We start from the raw sequence: 21,824 nt of genomic DNA, 5'->3' as shown, positions 1-21,824 counted from the left end.
TATTATCCTCTGGGGTTATGGCTGCAAACAAAAAATGCTTTCATTTCACTTTGGCAGGAGCTCAGGTTGTGTGTGCTCTGGCTGCTTCCTTAATTGCAGTGGTTGTTGACAACTTCTGATAGAGACCCTCTCTTTGAGCAGTCTTCCCACTCCCCCACTTTTTTTTTGCAGTCTGAGCACATAAGGAACTGGGGCAACATTCAGTGAAAATAAGCTCACTGTAAGGCAGTGATTCCCGTGCCACAGTTATGCTGTGTTCTTCCCCTCTGTCCTCTCAGTTTGTGCGGCTGCTTGTTTATTTCCTCTTTCTGGCTGTAAGAACATTTTATTTATTAGTGCTGGATTTCCTGTTGCCTGCAGCTGCCCTGTACTTTCTCCAGCTCACTTTGCCACTCGACTCAGTCTGCAGGTTTGGTGTCCCACTGACAGAGGTGCTCACAGCAAGTTTTATCAGTGGTTCTCTTAAGCAACACTTGACAAAGAAGGGGGACTTGCATGGCAGCCTGGGCATACAAAAAATCCAAACAAACCAAAAGCTGATACCAGGAGCCCTAGCAGACATGGGAGGGATCCTTTTTTATGACTTACTGATGCAGAGATTATGGCAGGAACACCTCTTGTTTTGCTTGCACACACAGCACCGCAGGGAGGAAGTCAGGCAGTCTGCAGGTCAGACAGAACGAGGGGTTAAAGGTTTGCAGTTATTTGTATTTCAGGCTGTGGACCACATTGTGGTAGAAATGCTGTGTGGACTTTCCACACAGAAGGTTCATGAGTGACTTCCTTGACCTTTTGTGGACATTCAACATCCTCGTAGTAAATACAAAGATTGCTTATATGGAAAGTGAGAACATGAAGGGGGGAAAAGAAATGTTTTGCTGCTTCGAACGCGATTTCTCTTCTGGAAGGAAAGAGGAGGCACAAGCTCTTAACACTCTGTCTAAATATCAGCAAGGTCAGTTGGAAAAGCTCACTCATCTGTACCAGGGAGAAGAATATTGCCTCTCCTGTGGTTTAAGTCTGAGAGGCTGCTCTTTGTTTTTGTTCTTTTTTTTGTTTGTTTGTTTGTTTTGTTTTTTTGTTTTGTTTGTTTGTTTGTTTTTTACATTTTTATAGATTTTAAAATTTTTTTAATTTTTATTTGCTTTCCATTTGGTGGGAGTTGGGAGGCCTGAAAAATGAGCCATGAGAGTTGAGGGTGAAGTGAACCCCAAGGCATGTAGGCAGCTGTGGCACGTTTTACCACAACACAGCCATAGACCTGTCAGGATGTGTGTGACCCTTTCAGCTGCTGCTCATGGTGGGCAGTTGCTGGCAGAGAAGCACTGCAGGTGCAGCACCATTAGACACTTTTTCCTTTGTGTCAGATGTTTGAGAGCTGCCCAGGAACATTAAATAGGGAATGGTCTTCTAACATCTTCCAGGTAAGATGGAAATGGGAGATTCTGACCATTTGAATGATGAAAGATCCCAGTGTGTTACCTGCAAGCCAGAGTTTTAACCCCAGCCTCCTGGCAAAATACCAGCTCTGCTAATTACATCCTGCCTATGTGAAAATTCCCCTGCATTTGCAGGCTGCTTTCTTTCCCCCTTGTTTTCAGCAGCTGTGTGGAGTTGTCAGGCACAGTCAAGCACTTGCCATGTCCCACCTCGGGCCTGGCTGCCTTTCAGCAGGGAATGAAATGAGCACTGTGCACAGCATTTGCAGTCAGTCTGGATCCTCTGCAGGGAAAGGTGCTGCAGAAGAAGCACACCAAGGAGCAGCGTTGGGGCTTTGTCACAGAAGGTATCAGCTTGAAGGGCCCAAAGGCATCAGTGCTGGGGTACACCACAGAGGTCACAGCAGGGACAGGAGGTATGATTTTTCTCCCAGAATCTCTCACCTACAAGGACTGCAATAGTTGGGACCCACTGAAATGGCTTTAGGGGCTGACTGAGTTCAGATATGTTTGCATAGTGGGACAAGCTCTCAGTCCTGCTCATGGTAGCCACTGTCAGTACATTTCCTGCTTTTACACATCTGGTTATTGATCAGTGTGGACAAGGGAAACTAAGGGAAGAGAAATAATTCACAAACCTTTAAATCTATAGATTTGTTTCCTTCTCTTTCACTTCATGACTCACATGCACACTGCTTTGTGCCCAGCTCTCCTGCGAAAAAAACTTTCTTCAACTGACTGTTAATCCCCCAAGTAAAAACCTGACTCACACCACTGGAGAGGAATTGGCTAACAGATTATCCCTCTCTTCTGAAGAGATGAAAGAGAAGGCTGCAGCAGGAGTTACAGAATTCTGATGACAAGAAGCAGTAAGACATGCAGACCACATACAGAAGGATAATGAAATCCCATATATTCAATTCAGGAGTGACATAATGGCTCATCTGTCTAATTTTCTTGTCAGTCAAGTTCTTTCTTGATCTAGCATTTTTACCACAGTCCTGCCTGAATATTACATGAAAGCACATACAAAAATGTTTGAGGATGCTACAGATAGTACCCAAACTCCACTGGCAGCAGAAGAGGCAGAACATACCCGAGGCAGACAGAGCAGTGACCTGCTACTCTCCACCCCTGCTTTCCCTACTCCTCTCCCCATCCCTTTCTCAATTTTTCAACATCTTAATCCCATGGGACATCAGCTGTGAGTAGTCCCTCTGTTCCAAGGGGGAAAAAACAAGGTTATCTCAAGGTGTGATGCCAGCATGTTTTCGCTGTAACCCAGATGGGGAGGTACAGCAAGCCTGGGAAAGGGAGGGAATGTGTGCTGCCTGGGGTGCAGGGCAGAGAGCTGGAACTCAGAGACCCATGTCCTCTTGCCATGCTGCCCATGAGACCTTAGGAGAGGCAGAACTTTTATAGTCTCATTAGTTCTGTCTTTAAACTGTACTTAGTACTTGCTTCACGGGGCTGAGAGGAAGGGAATTAAGCTTTAATTCATTAATGTTTGTAAAACATTTTAGAATTTGAATGGAAATTTCCCAGGTAGTGCAGAGAGCATTAAAAAGCTTATCTCCCTCTCCAGCCACAATGGTCCTGCAATATGAGAGAGATGAGGGAAACAGTGCTTGCATTTTGGTGTTTATAATAATAAAGAAGCCTACCCTCCGGCTTCCCCTCTCTATCTTTCCCTGTTTGTTTTTTGTTTGTTTGTTTGCTTAAAAAAAAAAAAAAAAAAAAAAGAAGAGAGGCAGCAATGAGAAATTTTAGTCCAAGGAGAGCACAGTTACTCCCTAGAGACTTGAATGCATCTCAGTGGAATTTTTCATGCCTTCAGCCTTTTGTGTTTCTGAAAGGTCCTGGAACCAGGCATGTGACTGTAAGAGCAAAAACACTTCTGAGTGCTCTACCAAACATTTACAAGCTACCCAGAAAAAATGGCTAGCAGCAAGTTCAGCAGGGTTTGAAGAAAATCTAAACTTCAGTTAAAACAAAATTAAGATGATAATTTACAAAGAGCTCTTCAAAGCACAAAACTGGTAACACCAAAGCTGGAGAACAGCTCTTCCCCAAGGTGAAACACACTGGCATTTGAAGGCAGCTTACTGAAATGGTTTTCTTGTTGTGATGGGACCTTCCTTGTTAAAGGAGAGCCCAAAGCTGGGTGAGTGGTCATGTAAGTAGATAGCTGCAGAGCAGCCTTCTCCATGCCATTCCTTTTGGTGTCTGGGAGTGACAAATCATCAGCTTCCACATCCCATCAGCTTCTCAGTCTCTTGCACTGCCACAGTTTAATGGGGATCATGTTGTCCCCAGGAACTCCCTCATCACCCAAAGCCTAGCAAACAGCAGATGGCAACCTGCTCACCTCACTACTTCAGGTGGCCCAACTGCAGCTGATTTCCTTGCTGGGTTACCTACAGACACTTGGGCAGTCCTCCAGACCTCCCATATTTCTGTGTAGGTTACTCTGCTTTTAAGAGGTTGCTCAGGAGGCTTTCCCTGTGACAGCAGAGACAGAAACTGCTTCTTGGGCTGATGGTGACTGTGCATTGGCACTTACTGAACCCATGGCTTTCCATTAGGGTTGAGAGCTGGGAACAACCTGATCCTGATCACCACACAGCCAGCAATGGCTTCAGCAGGCTTAAGCAACTCATACATTTTCCAAGTCTGTAAGGTGAGTAGGTTGTTCTGTGGTTTGCAGTCACATTGTGAATACTTTAAAAGTGCTTTGAAGACACAGTAAGCTAAGCAGCTGTAATACACACTGATCTTCCCATCTTTTGGATTGCTACCTGTTCTCCTTCCACTCCAAGCTGTCAGAGCCTGGCTATTAGCACCTCTGTTACATCAGATCTGATTTTTATAAGTGAGTTACAGGAATAAGAGCTCTCTGAACTACTGCTTCTTAATCAAGCCAATGAGTGGGTGTATCATTTATCTTAAAAGGCCAAAGCAAACATTTCACTGTGTGGTGAAATATGGCTGTGGACACCAACCCATGTCATGTGTTTGACTGTTGATCTCTCCTGATTGGTGAGGTGATGGGGTGAAATAGGAAGGCACATGTAGCTGACAATTCTTCAGTACCACGTGTGCTGTTCAGAGGCTTTTATTATTATGTCACTTAAATTAACCTGAACACAATACAGGATTTTCCTAAGTTCAGAATTAAGTATGGCTCCACACAAACAAAGAACAGCACTTGCTTTTACAGTCAGTCTTTAAAGAGACACAAGAAGAAGAATGCTCACTATCTCCTGGATTTTTAAAAGCAATATTGTCATTCATTCCTTTCATAGTGGAGGTTTCATTTGTCCTTTCTGTGGGTCTGATGTATTGCTTGGAGTCTCACCAATAGTGCTGGGTAAATTAGCATCAAGTAAAGTATCTTTCAAGGCAGTGTTCCTCACTCGTATGGTCTGCAGGGCAGGGTTGGTTCCTTCCCAGGTTAAATTTGTTTCATCCTTTCCATCTGAAACACACAGTAAAGACAGATAACTCAATGCCAACGTGTCAGAACGAGATCATAAAGTTACCATCTCCTCCAGTGAACAACTGCTCAGAAATCTGTTTAATCCACAAAACAAATCAAGGTAATTAGTACAATGTGAACTGATTTCACAGGCTTGCTGAAAATGGATTGATGTATATGTAATGATCCTCCTTCTGCTTCTGTCCTTCTAGTTACCAGTGTTCAGACTCTTTCTCATTCTGGAAGGCAAAGTTTCTGATGCTACTCTTGTGATCTGGAGCCAGGCCCCTCTACCACCCCTTAGCAGAGCTCTCTGAAGGCCAGTGTATACTAAGGACCTTTGCATCAAATTAATTTTCCAATACAACTGGATGGTTTTTTTTTTGGTAGCCAGTGGCTATGAACAGAGAATGGGATGTGCAATGGCACTGTCACTCTCTACCACAGCTTATTTTCTACAATTCAGTCACAATTCCTAGAGTTAAACAGCAGAGCTTATACCATTATATTTTCCAACTATTAGCAAATTACCTTGAATTCAGAGAAAATATTATGGCTCCATCCTATATGCTTTCCTAATACCTAGGCTGAGAGCAGAGCCTGCATCCTAACCAGTAGTAGTTGCTCCTCTTCTAATCTTAGTCCCATGTCAGTGCCAGGCTGTAAAGTGCTTTATAATGAAGTTTACTGGGTAAACACAGGATATTATATTACTGTGGTTAGACACCTTATGTAGAAAATGGACTGTTGTTTGTGAGAGAAGGTATCAAGAAGCAAAATGAAAGCCTTCCCAATCAACCTACAAGCTGATGAAAAGAACAGGAACTGAAGAAATAGATCCAGTTATTAGGACGAAAATATCCAAGGTACTAATGAATCATCAGTCAGATCATGTCATGTCCTCATGTTTGCTGCTATTAGCTGTGTTGCACGGTGTCCCAGGCCTATTCAGATATGTAGTTCTCCTCTTCTGATGTCTACAGCTGACCCCTTGAGACCAGCTCCATCATAGCACAGGGAGACCTCAGATGCCTGAAGGACTCTGCAGAAGAGCCAGTTCATAGCTGGGCTGATTCCTGTTGTTCTCTATCAAAGCTCTGAAGAAAGTCAGTCAATCAAGATGAAAAGAGGGTGAAAGTCTGCAACAGGCCATGACATTATTAATATTAGCAGAAGTGAATTGTAGAAGAAACACAAGGCTTACACAGGTTGTCAAGGGAAGCTGTGTCTCAATTTTCCTCCTCTCTAGCACTGTGCGTTGACTGTAAGGAAAGCAACTACACTAGAAAAGAGGTTTTTATGTAACTGTCCTATGACAATGATGGTAACCCTAATGAAGGTAACAAACACCACTTTTGACAATACACCTTTGTTGAATTCCTCAAGAGAAACATTCTATACTGACAGAATCACCTCTAAGACTGTTTAAAACAGCTGTGGTCTGTACTGCAAGGCATCTCCAGCACTCTTTAAAACTGTACCCTGACCCAGATACCTAATTTCAATGTAGAGCTGGCTTGACAACCCAGAAAATGTACAGAATATGCTTCTGTGATTTACTGGGAGAGCCTAAGGAACCAGTGCAGTTGCTTTGGGAGCAGACTGGCAGGAAATCTATGTGAGAACTTATTCCATCAGAAAGATAGGAAAAGGAGAAGGTGGGCAAATTCTTTCCAAAGAAATAGATCTTAGTGAGCTTTTGCAAACTATATTCTCATGCTATTAAAGAAACCACCCACCCACCCAACCAGCCACCCACACATCCTAGACCCCAAAAGCCCACTCTTTCAGGAAGGGAACAGAAAATACAGTCTGTCTTCAAGAATAATTCAGGCATTCTATAGTCATGATGTCATGGTTTTATAAACATTGTCATTCTTAGTGCATCAAAGATAATGGAAAAGATTGTTGTAGAGATATATTAGCCAACTACATTTTTGAGCTGGAGATAACCTAGTAAATATGATTTTTCAGTATGCTATCTTTTTTTTGCTCACTTGTTTGTTTCTGTTAAACCATCTTGATTTAAAAAAATCACAGGAATTTTGGAAGTCTGTGCAACACCACTGTCTCAGATCTTGTAAAGCAGCTGTCCATTGGCTTCAACTACAGGATATGAGAGCTTTTATCTGTCTTTTAGTAAGGTCCATCTTCTACCAAACATGGTTTGTATAGGAAGTTTAGTTGCAAGTTTAGCTGAAGAATGATACCTGGCACTCATAAATACAAATGATAAAGAATGATAAAGGTTAACATAGCTTTTTACAATGGATTTTCCAGAGTAACTGTTTTTCACTAACAGGCATTGAACATTTCCCATTGATTTTGTATGGAATAGCATTACCCAGTTGTATCCTGGGTAGGCTGAGGCTACATAGAACTACTTAGATTTTTATAAAGGCTTTTCAGTCCTTATTCAGTCTTATTTTCTCTGAGTGATTCAACTGGTGGAACTGGCCTAAATGATTATAGGCAAGCACACATAACTCTTTCATGGAGCTAGAAGCCATTGCAAAGTTATTTGTAGTGTGTGCATGCAAATCAACTTCAGTTTGAGATTGTCTGGGAGCAGTTTGAGGGGGATTTCCCTGCATTATGTAGTCTACTGTTGTTTCTTAGCTTCCTCTGTTCATATGGCCAGGAGGCATAAGCATAACACCACTGGTAATTTCTCAAACTCAACCTGAAAGTAAAGACAATGTGCTTAGTGACCTGCTGCAGTCTTGCAGCTTTTGGTAAACTCTCAGACTCTGGCTCATTGATATTTGGAATAAAATAAAGGAGGCCTGGATGAGCAGTGGGGGGAAGTAACTCGTGGTAAGGGCTTGACTTACTGGCATACTTTGAAAGTGGTCAGCAGACAGGACATCTAAGTGTGTATATACTCTGGCATACCAGAGCTTTAGCTTTACATTTCCTGATGCACACAGAATGCTGCACCTTGCCCACGGTGGGTGCTGTCAGAACAGTGTTGGGTCGGTGTCAGGCAGCTACAAGACCCCTGCAGATGAGGCTGCAAGCACACAGCTGTGGCTGCCTGCCCTGCCCATGCCCATGGGGAGGTGAGGATCAGAACTCATCCTCCCATGTGCTCAGGCAGATCTAGTCCCAGTAAAGATATCCACTGCAATGACACCAGACAGGCAGAAGCTTTCAGGAGAGCAAGAGGAGCAGGCAGCCTTCGAGCAGCTCACAGAGAGCTCTGTGCTGCAAGGACCCAGCCGAGAGTGTTCAGTGCCAGGCTGGGCACTGGTCTCTGCCCAGGGCATCATGCTGTATGGACTGTTGTGTTATTGCTATAAATAGAAAGATTTATAATTTAGCAACTACTCAAATTCTGAGAAACATGCTTACCAAAAACCACAGCTAAAGGAAACACGACAGGTGAAGCAAGCACGGTGGCACTGAGGAGGAAGGAAATCTCCCTGCAGTGCACTGATAAGAGTGTGCTTGATACATACTGTGTTCATAGTGGATAATCTGCAACTGGGAAAACACAGGCTAGCTGAAGGAAATTCAGTTTGGAGGTCCTAGGGACTGAATCAGTCTATTAACATGCTTTGTTGCTGGTTTTATTTATGATTACTTAATTAGGCTGATTAACCAACACATTGGAAACAGTAGTAGCTGTTAAAATATTCAACAAGCTGACCTTTGAGTTACAATATGACAATTCTGAATAAAGTTCATGGAAAGCTTGTCCTTCCTAGGTACTTCAACAAAGCCAAAGGAAACTGCATTGGACAAAACAAAAACAAAAAAAACCAAAAAACCAAACAAAAAACAAACAAACAAGCAAACAAACAAAAAAACACACACACACACAAAAAAAAAAAAAAAAAAAAAAACCAAAAAAAACCCAAAAAAAAAAAAAAAAAAAAAAAAAAGAGAGAGAAAGAGAGAGAGAAGTAGGGCACTATTGTAGAGACCTGGTTAAAAATCCAAGTCTTGCCAAAGGCTCACTGAATGATCCTAGGCAAGTTGTTTCCTGCCCTGTGCTTAAGTTTTTTCCATCTGTAAAAAGAGTACAACAATGTTCACCTTGCTTGTAAATTGCTGGGATGAATGGCTAGAAAAGCAGTAATACATTATTAATTTATTATTATTATTATTATTATTATTATTATTATTATTATTATTATTATTATTATTTCTGAGGAAGAAAAAGCAAAGAGAAAAAGCCATCCGTCTCTCAGGGTTTTTCTTGGGCCTCATAAAAAATAAAAAAGCACCATGTAACATTAATTTCACACAACAAACATTTGGCAAGCCACTTTTAAAAAGAAATAGTTCACAATTTCAAGAAATTTACAGGCGAGCAGACACTCAGGAAAACACTCCAGATGGTGAAACGAGTTAGGCTGCAGAACAGGCTCCCACAGGAAGCAGTGAAACCCCCATTGTTTGACACATTTGAAACTGAATTCTTCAGTGTTTGTCTATCTAATGCTAGGAACCATTCTGCACTTGAAAAGTAGTGGCACTGGGATGACCTGCAAGAGCTACACTTACCAGTTCTGCAATTTTAAGAGGATTCTTGTCATTCAGACTATGAAGAGCTATAGGCTCTCTTTTGATCAACATACTGTCTGAGGAACTTCTACTGGAGTCTAACTGCACTGTGTTTTTGCAGGAAATAGATTCAGCAGTCTTTAACAATCTTTGACATTCCTACTTCTGAGATCTGAACTTTGCATGTCCAAGAGGAAAAAAAAGCCCGGTTTGAGAATTACAGTGTGTATCCTACAGACAGACTATTAATTTCCTGTATTACAATCTAAAGAAGAACTGTGTGGCTTGATTTTTACAAGCAGTGGTTTGCAGAAGAAATACCATGATATTGATGGGAACCAAATGAGCGATCATTACATAAATGGCATTATGAGACACAGAAATGCTGAAACACTAAATGCTCTGGGTCAAACAAAGTCACTAAAATGGCAACTGGCAGCAGTGTCCTGGAACATTGGGGTTTCTCCACATTCAGATACTACTGCAAACATTTTCTAAAGCTGCTAATGCTGGTTCAGCTCCTCTGGAGGTAGCTGTGGAGGGAGTCTAACTGCTTCTGTTGTTATTGGCACTTAAAACCTCGAGAGTGTCTCTGAAATCCAATTTCAGAGCTTTTGGCTGATTTTATTGATACAACCTGGTTTACTGGTTGGAGCAGGCAGAGGAATAAAATTTTTAAAAGGAGCTTAGAATTAGAGTTTTAATGCCTTCATTTCCTCTTGGTCTCATACCTGCTGGTAAACTGAGAAAAAAAAAAAGAGGTGAATTGATTCAGATGGTGTATGTGCACTACTGACCCTCTCTCACTTTATTCACTGGGGCAGGATGGCCACAAAGTGCTCCCTATCCTGTCTCAGCCCCTCTGGCTGGTGTGGTGGAGGTTGGAGCAGTGGGGCTGTGCACCCCAGCACCCCTCACCTGCTGCCCTGTGCAGGAGGGCTGGCTCTGCAGGCTGCTGCCCTGCTCCCTGGCCACAGGAATTCCCTCAGCGATGAATCACGAATAAAAAAAACAAACAGAGTTATTCAAGAAGTTTTCTTCTCTCCCTGCAACTGTACTGTTCAGTATTGTATTCCTGACAGTTTATTCTTCAAGAATTTAGTCATCTAAGGTTTCAGTGACTCATGTGATGAACCTTCTGCTCGTTTCCTGGAAAGAGTCCTGTGCGGTTTTCTACACCTCCCTGCCATTTTCCCTGAGGGTCTCAGTCTTCTTACATTTCCATCTAGCTCAGATGTCCTCCATTTTTTGGAGGTTGGAGAAGGGAGGCAAAAATATCTTGAGTGCACCCAAATTTGCAGTGTAACTGGAAAGGGTTGTGTTGAAAGGAACATCTGGTAAACAAAGACAGACACTGAACCAGAGAGGCTCTTTTGGAAGTAGCTGCCTCTTGGGCTGAACGCTGGTTAGAAGAAAAGAAGCTGCCATAGGAAAAGCTGTATGGTACAATATGGTCATGAATTTACCAGGGCTCTACCCTGTAAAATGAAGATTAAAAAGATTTGAAGGCTGTCTCAGATCATCGCCTCGGTGGGTGTGACTCACCCTGGGCAAATGCCACTGATGACCATTGAATGAATTGGGCTGGATGGGAACCAAAGTAACCATTTGACATACTCGGGCCAATATGAGAGAGAATTCTCTGCCGAAAACAACTGCTTCCTTTTCCTGATTAAAAAGAAAGTTCAAAAGCTGCTCACAGACAGCTTGAAGGACACTTCAGCAAACACTGATCTAAGCAGGACTGTGCTGTGCGTAGAGCAGACGGCTGCCTGGATACCAGCAATGCCCAGACCATACTTCCTAGCCCATAGAGAAGTTTTGCCTCTGCATATTTATGTCAATGCGGGATATAGCACTCTTAAAATATTCAAAAACGTGTGTGAGTATGAGCCATAATTACAGAAGTGTGAAACAGCTCAGTGGCAGTGCTGGTGCATGCTTACAGACCTACACCTTCTCACCTCAGTCAGTGGACTGGCACCCTGGCTTCCATGCACTTGCAATAGCGATAGTTAAAGAATTTGCAAATCTGTCTGATAGAGACAGGGCCAAGATGTCCAGCATTCTTAGAAGATGATTTCAGTGCTCAGTTGTACCAATAAAACTGGCATGGATACTGGTGTGGGTGTGTGTATATATACACACACATATATAGACACATGCATAAATACACCTCAGTATATATACACTGACATGCATCACAAGTCTGTTCCCTTTAAAGGGATATGGTGTCAGGTCAAAGTTGGCCCAACATTCTTCTTCCTAAAAAAAAAATAAACTTCTACGAGCCCTTATTCCAACAGAAATGTTTCCATGATTTATTTTAAGAAGGGAACATTCCCCTGCAGTCCTCACCGCAACCCAAACATTGCAGCGCTGTGCGAGAGCATGAGAACCAGGGAGGAAACTGAAGAATCTATTTTCACAGCTCTAGAAGAGAAATACAAAAAGTAAACAAAAGAGCAAAAGTAGTGACAATTTTTATTTTAGTAGTGTTATCTGTAGTATGGCTAAGGATAGTAGACTTGAAGTGTCCAGGCTTTTCTAGTGATTTCTACAAGACACTACATGACTAAGTGTGAGATGAGGAATGGTGAGAGCCATCTACATTGTAAGAAAGAGATTTATTTTATTTTGGTTGATCCTTTCTGCTCCTCACACTTTGCCTTTTGCATTTGAGAAACAGAACAGTGGACTAGAAGAAAGAGCTTCACTGTTTTCAAAGCTAGAAAATAATCTGAAGTTTGGGCAAGCTATCCAGGGAACAAATCCTTTGTTTGCGGGAGAGCTCTCATACGCTTCAACATGACAGGAAGAGTCTTTTCTCTAAATATTTGGAACTCTCTATTCTATAGAAAGAGAACAGAATACTGCTTGTTTCTTTGCTCAAGTTTGCAAAAAGCAGCAAGCTCTAGGAGAAGAAAAACGGGGCATGCAGAGACAGAACTACTGAGCAAGCACATACTTTCCTGACGCAACTACTGACTGCACACACGCACACACACAGATTCTCAACCTGAAACTTCTGTGTACCAAGGAGAAAAAAAAAAAAGTAATGAAGCCTGCCCAAAAAGGACTGTAAAAAACTGATCTAGTGGCAAAGTAGTGATTTCACCAGCAAGTTTTTGGGAGCCATCAACAGGAAGTGGTTAAGTAAAAGCAGGTGGAGCATGCTGACTGCAGGAACAATGCAGGAAATAGCTGAGCCTCTGAATGGTTGCAAAGAAAAAGTTCCTTTGCTCAGTCCTTGGCAATGGCAATACTCCCACTCCTCCTTCTCCTGGTCCTCCTCTGCTGCTCTTATCTCCTCGAGCTACAGACTCTCATAGTCTGCAAACACCTTTTGCTTGAGTCATCTGCTCTCCTTGAATTTTGGAACCAGCACAAGAGAGATGGGAGGTCCTGCCTGGAAAGCAAAAGGCATGAAGGACCTTCAAAAAGGATGAGTCAGAAGTACCCAGCAGTGCCCACTGCCTGCCAGGGGCTTTAGGTCTGAGGAGCCAGAGTAGTGTCTCTGGCTGCTGCCCCAGGTGCTGCAGTCCCAAGTGTATTTAGCATAACAGCCAATAAGAGAAACTTTATTCCTATGACCCCTTTCATTCTAGGGTGTTCCCAAAGTGTTTAGCTGTGGGAATCATTCTTCATCTCTACTGAAACACAGTCCCTTCTGGGGCAGAGCACTGCAGCTGTTTAATAGCTCACAGTAACATTGCACAAGCAGATGGAAAAGAAAGCAAAAAGTGTAAGAAGCGTTCTTTCCACTTTCCTTCTAACCTTTCTTTTCTCTCCTTTTTGTCCACAGCAATTTGTGCCAATTCCAGACAACTCCAGATGTGTGTCTTTCCCACCAGTATCTGCAGAGAGCTGGCTCTGCAGACAGGGATCTCCTTGCCAACATACTGCCTCCCAGTGCTTTCAGCCCCAAGGGTTGGGTTCCTGCTGCCACATTCTCATCCCTGGCTGTGCTGCCAGACACACTGTGGGATGGAGGGCAGACGTGTGGGTAAAGAACAATTGTGTTTTCTTCTAGATGAGTGTAGCATTGATGTAAAATTATTTAACAAAGACAAGACACTTACCTTTAAAGTATACTAAGCAGTCACATTAAAGCCCTGAGAAAACTTAAGAAAGGAGCACATAGATTTATTTGAGTAATTTTGAGCTTGTCTAAATTTTAAGTATTCGATCATAGAGCTATGTTGGCAAACTCTACTCTTAGATATTTCTCCTCTCCTAGATTTAAATTGGAAAAAAAAAATCTACTTCTTCTTATATTCTGAGCAAAAAAACACTAATGGAAATGTATTTCTACAGAATTACAACTGCACAAACAAAAAGCTTTTTTTCTGGTAGAGAAATACTGCAAAAAAATCTTGCTCTTTTTTGACATTGTTGTTTTGGCAAAACTTTACCAGGTGTTATTGGGAGTTCAAACTTGCACCGCCTTTTCTACATCTTTTAAAACAGAGAGTTACTATACACAATCTAACACTTTTTAAGTTCAAACCTTTAAATCTTAGTTTAGACAGGACTTTTGGCAGTAAGGTTCAAACTCACCCTGCCCAGTCTCCAGTATCTCAACTTCTGCCCAAGCCAGACCTTCCCAGGGGCGTCCTGGGAACAGTCTTGATCCAGCACCCCATATTGCTCCTCCCATGGGAGGAGGCAAGGGGCATTGCCAGGGCAGAGGCTGGTGTGGTACCTTCTGCATATGCCAGGAAATTCATTGAAGATGCCATTAGGCATAAGTGCATGGAGAGAATGTGTCTGATCAGCTTCAGGTAGATGGGAGGACAGCTTCAAAAAGTTAAACTTTGGCACTGACCTTTGGAAAAAAACAGCCAGTGATTCATATGAATCTAAGAAACTGAAAGAAAAGAATTGGAATGAGTTGAACAAAAACAAAGAGGTATCACTTTCCTGCTCCTTTCACAGTTTTTTGTTTTTTTTTTTTTTTTTTTTTTCTTTTTTTTTTTTTTTCTTGCACTTAAGTTGCTGAGAAAAACTGCAGGAATGAGGTCCCTGGTATAATTACAGTTTGCTGCGAAAGTCACAGCCTGCAGCAGTAATTCCTTTAGTGCCTGAGACAGATGCTGCTGAGGCTTAATCACAATCTTCCCACTAACCAGGCCCTGAGACTAATCTGTCATCAGCTGAGAGGCCGCTGGCTCCCCAGGCACGTGTGAACCCGAGCTGCCTGGCCCCTTCCTCTCCCCTCGCCCAGAGCCAGGCAGTGCCAGAGGGAGGGTTCCCATTCACTCCCTGCCCTCAGCTACAGTGATACTACAGCTTCAATGCACTGCTTATCTCCATGCCTACTATCAGGATCACTCAAAGCCTGGCTGGAAAGGGCTCAAGTGGTTGTTTTCAACTCACAATGCTGCACAGTGACTGCAGTTCAAAAATACAATTTGAGCTGAGATAAATTGAAGGAGAGGCTTAATGAGAACGGCCTGTAGCTAATTCCTCCTTCCAAAACCTATTTTCTGCTAAGTAAGAGGACAAGGCTGCACTCAGTGGTGGATCATATAACCTCCATATGTTAACAACAACAACAAAACCCAAAATACTATGGGTGCTGATGGAGGAGGAAGAGGGAAAAGCAGGCCTGGGTATATTGGAATAAAGAGCCAGGAGAGAGCATATATGTAAGGACAGACTGAACAAACCTCTCCTACATGCTACACACAACTGCCACTGCCATCAAATGCTTTGTATCTGACATTCCAAGAATATAGGGCCACATCTTTGACCTTCTTTATGCTTGTGAAAGAAGCTTGAAAAACAACAGACCTCACCAGCTCAGGAGTGCCCCTGTGCAGGCACAAGTCACCATGGTAGTGTATTAACATCCTTAAATTGGATTCTGGTCATAGAAAGAAACTGGCTGAAGAAATCTATTTCAAAGGCATTTTACTCATTACTCATTACTGTAGCATGAATGAGCCCCTGAGAACTGGGAAAGTCCTCAAGCTGGTACCCACCTTACAGCATCTGTATGGTTAACAGGTGCCATGAAGTAACAGGGGAGATGCTAGGTTTGGGAGGCACTGGCAAATAGCTGTATTTTTGCATAAGTATCTCTTAAGAAATGCATAAGGGAACAGAGTAGATCATAATTTCTAGTCAGACACAAAAGCTATCAAATCAGGTGACTTTCTGTAGCAGCCTGCAGCCAACTCAATTTGTTGGTGTTCATCTTTTTCCAAATATGCACGTGGTAGCTGGGCACATGCAATAAATACTCACCAGATCTCTGCTATAAAGAGATGCACAGCAGCTTCTTAGCCACGGACAGACTGAGGGAAACAGAAAGAGCAGCAAGATGTCTCAGAAGGGGGGAAGGAGTGACTCAGACAGGAAGGAAAACAAAGCAAAGATGAACTTGGAGGTTAAGAGACGAGGCAGCCTGTTGGCTGCAAATCAGTTTTCTTGCACTCAGAAGGATGGGTACTGTGGTGTGAGGAGCTGTACTTGACAGTAATGGAAGTCCAAGGAAGTTTGATTACAATTAAATGGCAGCCACAGGCCAACATAGAAAAGAGGCTTTAAGGAGAAAATCAAAGACAGGAAGTGACTAAGTAGGTCAGAAGCTGTGGGTAGTGAGTGGGATAGATTAAGTGGGACTTGGTGTAAGTGAGCTAGCTCTGCTAATGACAAGTGATAACACTTACAATGTCACCATGTTTAACAAATCTGACTCTGAAATCACCATCAAGGCCTTCATAGGAAATCAGAGATTGCTGAGTTCTAATAGTATCTACATCTGAGCAGATACTGTATGTGTTTTAACAAGAGATTGGTTTTACAGTCACTTTTTGACCCTGCCAAGCTTCCTGTAAATACTGAGCTGTTTTGTCTGAACAGAATTTCTTCTTAAGGAGCTAGGAAACATGAACTGACTAACAGAAACTCTGAGACTTTGAGAAGGCCTGCTACTGCAGGCTGAAAAGGCATATGCAATGGAGGAGCATCTTCCCACTCCTAAATTCAATAAGTCTTTGATTCAACAGCTTTGTTCACATTGAGAGCAGCCGGAAGAGAACAGTCACCTTGTGCTTTTGTACCTGATGAGAAAACCCCAGATTGTATGTGTGCACTGGGACAGTTCAATGTGTGTCTATTCCAACTTCAAAGAGGCTTTCAGTGCTCTTTCAGATGTAGGGTGTGAGGAAGGGTGAGAACTGCTAAAGCTAGCCCCATCCTCATTAAATCTTTGCCCTCCCCAGAGCAAGCATGCAAGTGGAGAGAATAGAAGATATGCATGAGCAACTGAGCATCTGTGATCCCATGACCTTTGACTGTTGTATTATGGGAAATGTATTCTCCAGTTGCTATGCTTTTCTAATTCATTTCTATTTTCCTTCAGTGATTCCCTTGTATTTTCCTCAGTGCTCCTGTGCAATCATTTCAAGGAACCATAGATATCTCCAGGTTAAGAATGCATACAATAGCTTTAATTAAATGTTTGCAAGTATCCCACAGTAATGCAAGGGAAACGGAAAGCAAACAGTTTTGTACTCACTTGTACCTATCCCTTCTGAGCCCTGGCTTGGGTGGGAGCAACTGCACCACTGCCCTTTAAATCCATTTCTAGCCTGTTGTGAAATGAAGGCCATTGGGTCCTGCTGCTCTGCACGTAAGCACTTCAGGCATTTCTCTCCCATTAAAAAAGCAATACATCACCTGTGAATGGTACAGTGATAAAACCTTTTATGCTAGGCTAGAAGAAATAAAAAATAACTTAGGGAAGAAATTCCTCACTCCACTTACAAAAATTGCAGAATAAAGTTAAAAATATCCTTAACTGTTTCCTAAAATAAACTAAGGTGCTAGAGGAAGAGTAGCATAATAGCTGAAGTTTTGATCTTCAGTAATCTGAAATTAATCTTTTCTCTTCTCTGTGTCTTTAGCACAATCTCAGTCTTGGTGCCATCCTCTGCAATGATTTACCCATTTATTAATCTTTTTAACTTGGAATATTTTCTTCTCTGCAGAAGAAAGCTGCAAAGGATTTCTGTTTTCATTTCAGTAATTTAAAGTAAATATACATGAGGGAAATGAAATTCAGAAGGGAAACTTTCATCATGCAAAGAAAAAGGAATAAGAAGCAGGATGAAAAGGTTATCAGGCAGTTATTTAAGTCTAATACAAGACAGTTTTATTGCACAAAAAGTAGTTTGTTTAGAAGAAGAACCCTTCTAGCTTTTGTGTAATATGGAAGAGTAGACAGCAGCTGCAAGGATAACCATGGGGTCTAATGCTAGTGATTATTGCTATTAGTACTAGCATAAAGTACTTGTGCTAAGGTTTTCAGAGACTGACTGATGTCTTTATTATTTCAATGCTGGCACAAGTTAATTTGAAAACACTTTGGCCTGGCTGTACCTATTTTATTGCAATTCCACCCATGACTTCTCAGTGACTTCCAGAAATCACATAAATCAGAAAATATAAGAATAATCGTTAAGACTGGGGAGAGAATAAAAAAAAGGCCAGTTTGATGAGAGAATAAAGAAATCATGCTTCTAACTTTGATCTTTTTGCAGTCTGACATGCTGGACTTGGGCAGGTATTGTACTGAGCATGGGCTGGGCTAGCTTTGAGCTGCAGCAACTTTTCAGGAGGGAAGAGAAAGCACGGGTTATTTCCCTCAAGTACCAAGGCACAAACGTCAGCAGGGTTGTCTGAGAACACTGAGAACTGCTGACACTAGTAACAGGAACTGGCAGCTGCAAAAGAGAGTACAGTGGGATGAAAAGCAGTCTTACAAAGCTAAGGAGGAAAGGAGAAGACCATGGAAGATCAAAAATTGAGAGCAGCTAGCAAATGCTGGCAGAGGCTTCTCTTGTTTTCCTCAAGGGCCTCATCATTCCTCACGGGCTACACTCAGTTCAACATAAAGAGCCCCACAATGATTTCTGAGATACTCTTAGTGAAGACTTCTACTCTTTGCCCCTCTCTTACTCTTTAGTCTGTGTTGCCACTGCATCTTTATAAGGTGCTTCTTAAAAATACATCTGTTTTGGAAGATTCAAAAAAGGCTGTTATCAGAGCTGTGTCAAGGAATGGGTTGATCTAGACTTCACCCTCCACCTTCACCTCTGCCATGTCTGCCTGATGCCTGCATCCCAGACCTGTTGGTCCAGGTGGCCCAGTACAGTGACTGCAACAAGGACTCAGTGCAATGGTCCAGAGAGAGCACACAGCTTGGCCTTGTTTGGGTTTCCTGCTGTGATTATGGAGGGTTTTGATTTTTGTTCTTTGGTTTTCTGCATTACTTACTCAAGCTGTCCTAACCACTCTGTTCCATGTGAACCCAGGGTGGCATGTACTCATGTTTGTAAGCTTAGCAGCTCCATCAGCTTCATTTTTACTCATTGCCTTAAACTTTTCTGTATGTCATTTATATTTTTTTTTGCTTAGCACTGTTCATTTCTCACGTCAGTCTTCTAAACTAAATGACAGTCAAGATTGGTTATCTTCACTGTCACTTGTCTGTTTCCTACTAAATTGCGTTGTGAAACTCTGACATCAAAACCCAACAGTTGCTCTTTTGCTTCCCATCCTATCAGGTACTCTAAAGGGCAATTTCTGTCCTTCTATTCTAGTAGTGCTGACATATATCACCAAGGCTAAGGGCAGGGAAATCAATGCCTGACTTTCTCCCAGGGGAATGAGTTTTTATGGATGGCAGTTCGTTTCTGGTTTCACTATATAGGTACCAAAAATACCCAGCTCATCTCTGCAACACTAGTTAAGGCCCATGGGGATGACAATGCAGTTAACTTAGGCTTTGGGCCACCATAAATACACTCAGACTTTTCTGATTCTTCCTGTTTCACTTCCCTTTAGTAAATCATAGCTACTTTTAGTCTCCAAATACATGACAAATGAAGTTAAAGCTCAAAGTTCAGACCAATCCCTTAACTCTGTGACCCAAACTCGGTGCAATTTACTGAAAAAAAAAAGCCCCCCAAAATTTTCTGCTTCCTTGGGAAAAGGAGGGGAAGTGAAAGAGGAGAAACCAGTGATTACTGATTTATTTACAACTTCTTATTCTCTAGTTCTAATGTAGGGTTGGGTTTTTTCCTAAAAAAAAAAAAATGTTCCATACTTGACAGAAAAGCAGCTGCAAGCATGGTGGAGCTGGCTGTCCACTGCAACTGCAGTCTCTGCCTGTCACCCTGGTGAGTCCCCAAACAGCCTAGGAAACAAGAAGATGGAAAGGTTGAAAAATGAGAGTATAAATACCCTGCAGGGAGCTGGTAAGACAGAAAAGTCACAACAGTGGAAAGGAGAATGTCAAAAGTTAATCCCAGGTGTAATACCTCGGAGGCCAGATGCATGTTGTCAGAGGTGTTCATCTAATACTTATGTTTGGTTTTCCCTCCATGAACTTTAATATAGGCCTTAGCCAGTGAATTTTGCATTCTCTGTAAATGTCTTGCATGGCCTGCTGCTGCCTTTCCAAGCTTCTTATTCAATAGCACATTTTTTCCTTGCTTTTAAATGCTTTCTGGAGTCTTAAGGAGTTTTTAGCCTAACAATAAACCACCTGCATTTTATTAAGACTTGGGACTGAAGTTCCACCTCCTTCAATTTTATGAAAATGTTGCCATTAGTCAGGTTAACCCTTTCATAGTCAGTTTTGTTCTGAAAGTGAAGTTACATGTTTGCTAAATATAGCCCAGTTCTACAGTTCTAAACTAGAGGAAAGGAAAACCAGCTCCGAGACTGACTCAAAGGGCTCTGCACAGTTCTGATTGGCAAGGGGTACAGAACCCCTAAACCATAACTACAAAGTCTACACCCTCTCTAAGTACAACAGCCCCACATCAGCATGTCCACTGGCAACATGAAACTAAAATGTTCTTACTGCTTGCTCTTGTTTCAAGAATGAGATTTTTGAGTCATACCATGCTTCATTCAACTCAACGGGAAAAGTTTATTACTCTCCCTGTTCCTTCTCTTTTCTCTCTCATCCCAATTTCTTAACTGAAAAGTGGAGCAGCACTATACAGTGACTTTTGTGCCTGGACCTCCAAGTATGTTATTATCCCTATATTAAATCAGAAAAATGGCAGCATGTGCATGTGAAGCAGCTGCCCAAATTCATGCAGAAATTTAGTAGAAGGAATGATAAATTCAGTTGACAGTGTACTAAGACACTGCCCTGTTCCCCATTTAATTTGGCTTTTTGATAAGTAATTATTTGCTAGGTCTCTTCATACACAGTACAGAAGTATAGCACTGCAAAAACAACTGCTTGCTATTTTACCAATTATGATCAGTCCACTGAAGATAGGAAAGAGTAACTTCATGCACCCAGGGATTGAGGATTCGTGCAACATGAGTTCTGATTCCATCTCTGTTGCTATCTATGTGCTTATGGGCATGTAACTTTGGTTCTTTGTGACTCAACTTCCCATCTATGCAAGAGTGAGAGCAATCCCTCACACTCAGCAGGTGAACCAGGAGGTCATGGATTTCTGAGGTTATTCTGAGTCAGTCATTCATCTTACAAGACACCTATACAGTGATAATTTCACTAATATGCATCAGACCTGTGGAGAGAGAACAGGTACATCAAAGGTTCAGAGGTTTGGTACAGACTCAGATACCATGGCTACAGTGCCATGCAACTGCCTAAGAAAAACAGATGGGTAAACACAGAAATACTATTTGCTATACAAATACTGGTCAGGTATAATTAATTCTATTGGTGGTTATAATTTATTATACAGTCTGAGGAATACAGATACTGGTGTGATTTATACTAATACATCCCTACAGTGCCAGTATAGGAAATATTATTGCATACTGTGGTACTCATACAAGGAAATGCACAAAGTTTATGTTGATCTTGTAAACAAATAACTTCCCTTCATTCATACATACAGTTTCAAAATTATGTAGATATCAGTAACAATTAGAAACAGCCTTTATAAATCCACATCATGGCAGAGCTAGTTTTAGAGACAGAAAACTATCACTATTGCATATGATGTGGGGATCCAGAAGACTGGGATGTGTAGCATCAAGTGTGAGAGTAGCAGAGTGACCCAGTAGCTCTGACCAGGAACCAGGGATTGTACATTTGTGTGCCCATTGAGGAGCACAGCTTGCCCTGCCTGACATTTGGAAAGACAAAGGATTGGAGTGGAATTTTTCATTTTTAAGTCATGACTCACAAGATTCTTACTTTTCACTCTCTATAAATATGCATGAACAATCATTCTGGATTGCTTTCAAAAATACATGTAAACAGCTTTTCAAAATCTGTCTTAAACCAAATTGGGATAAATCTCACATTTATTTGAGTTTACACCCTTTAACTCGTTATAGGAAGCTGTGATTCACATTGCTGTGTAAATCACATCTGCTCATAA

At 41.9% G+C, this 21,824-nt stretch overlaps 1 protein-coding gene and 1 long non-coding RNA gene across 9 annotated transcripts in view; one reads left to right on the top strand and one right to left on the bottom strand.

The window, feature by feature from the left end:
• The window catches only part of LOC139796444 (uncharacterized), a 97,589-nt gene extending 84,027 nt beyond the window's left edge, over positions 1–13,562 (top strand). For 4 of the 5 annotated variants that reach the window (XR_011725997.1, XR_011725998.1, XR_011726000.1 and 1 more), the window contains 2 exons: positions 4,025–4,119; positions 13,235–13,562. This is a non-coding gene — a long non-coding RNA (uncharacterized lncRNA). Of the gene's footprint in view, positions 1–1,099; positions 1,856–4,024; positions 4,120–13,234 lie in introns of those variants that run through there. The other variant, XR_011725999.1, reaches the window with a different exon arrangement.
• Positions 1–21,824, bottom strand: part of RAD51B (RAD51 paralog B) — a 387,602-nt gene that overhangs the window by 1,671 nt on the left and 364,107 nt on the right. For 2 of the 4 annotated variants that reach the window (XM_071744451.1, XM_071744455.1), the window contains one exon: positions 4,539–4,917. In XM_071744451.1, the coding sequence (XP_071600552.1) occupies positions 4,739–4,917 (179 nt within the window). In that variant the 3' untranslated portion in view covers positions 4,539–4,738. Of the gene's footprint in view, positions 22–588; positions 664–4,538; positions 4,918–18,875; positions 21,000–21,824 lie in introns of those variants that run through there. The other 2 variants (XM_071744453.1, XM_071744456.1) reach the window with 2 other exon arrangements.

Source organism: Heliangelus exortis, chromosome 5 (assembly GCF_036169615.1).
Source record: "Heliangelus exortis chromosome 5, bHelExo1.hap1, whole genome shotgun sequence".
Lineage (NCBI taxonomy): Eukaryota > Metazoa > Chordata > Aves > Apodiformes > Trochilidae > Heliangelus > Heliangelus exortis.
This window is presented reverse-complemented; position numbering and strand designations above follow the sequence as displayed.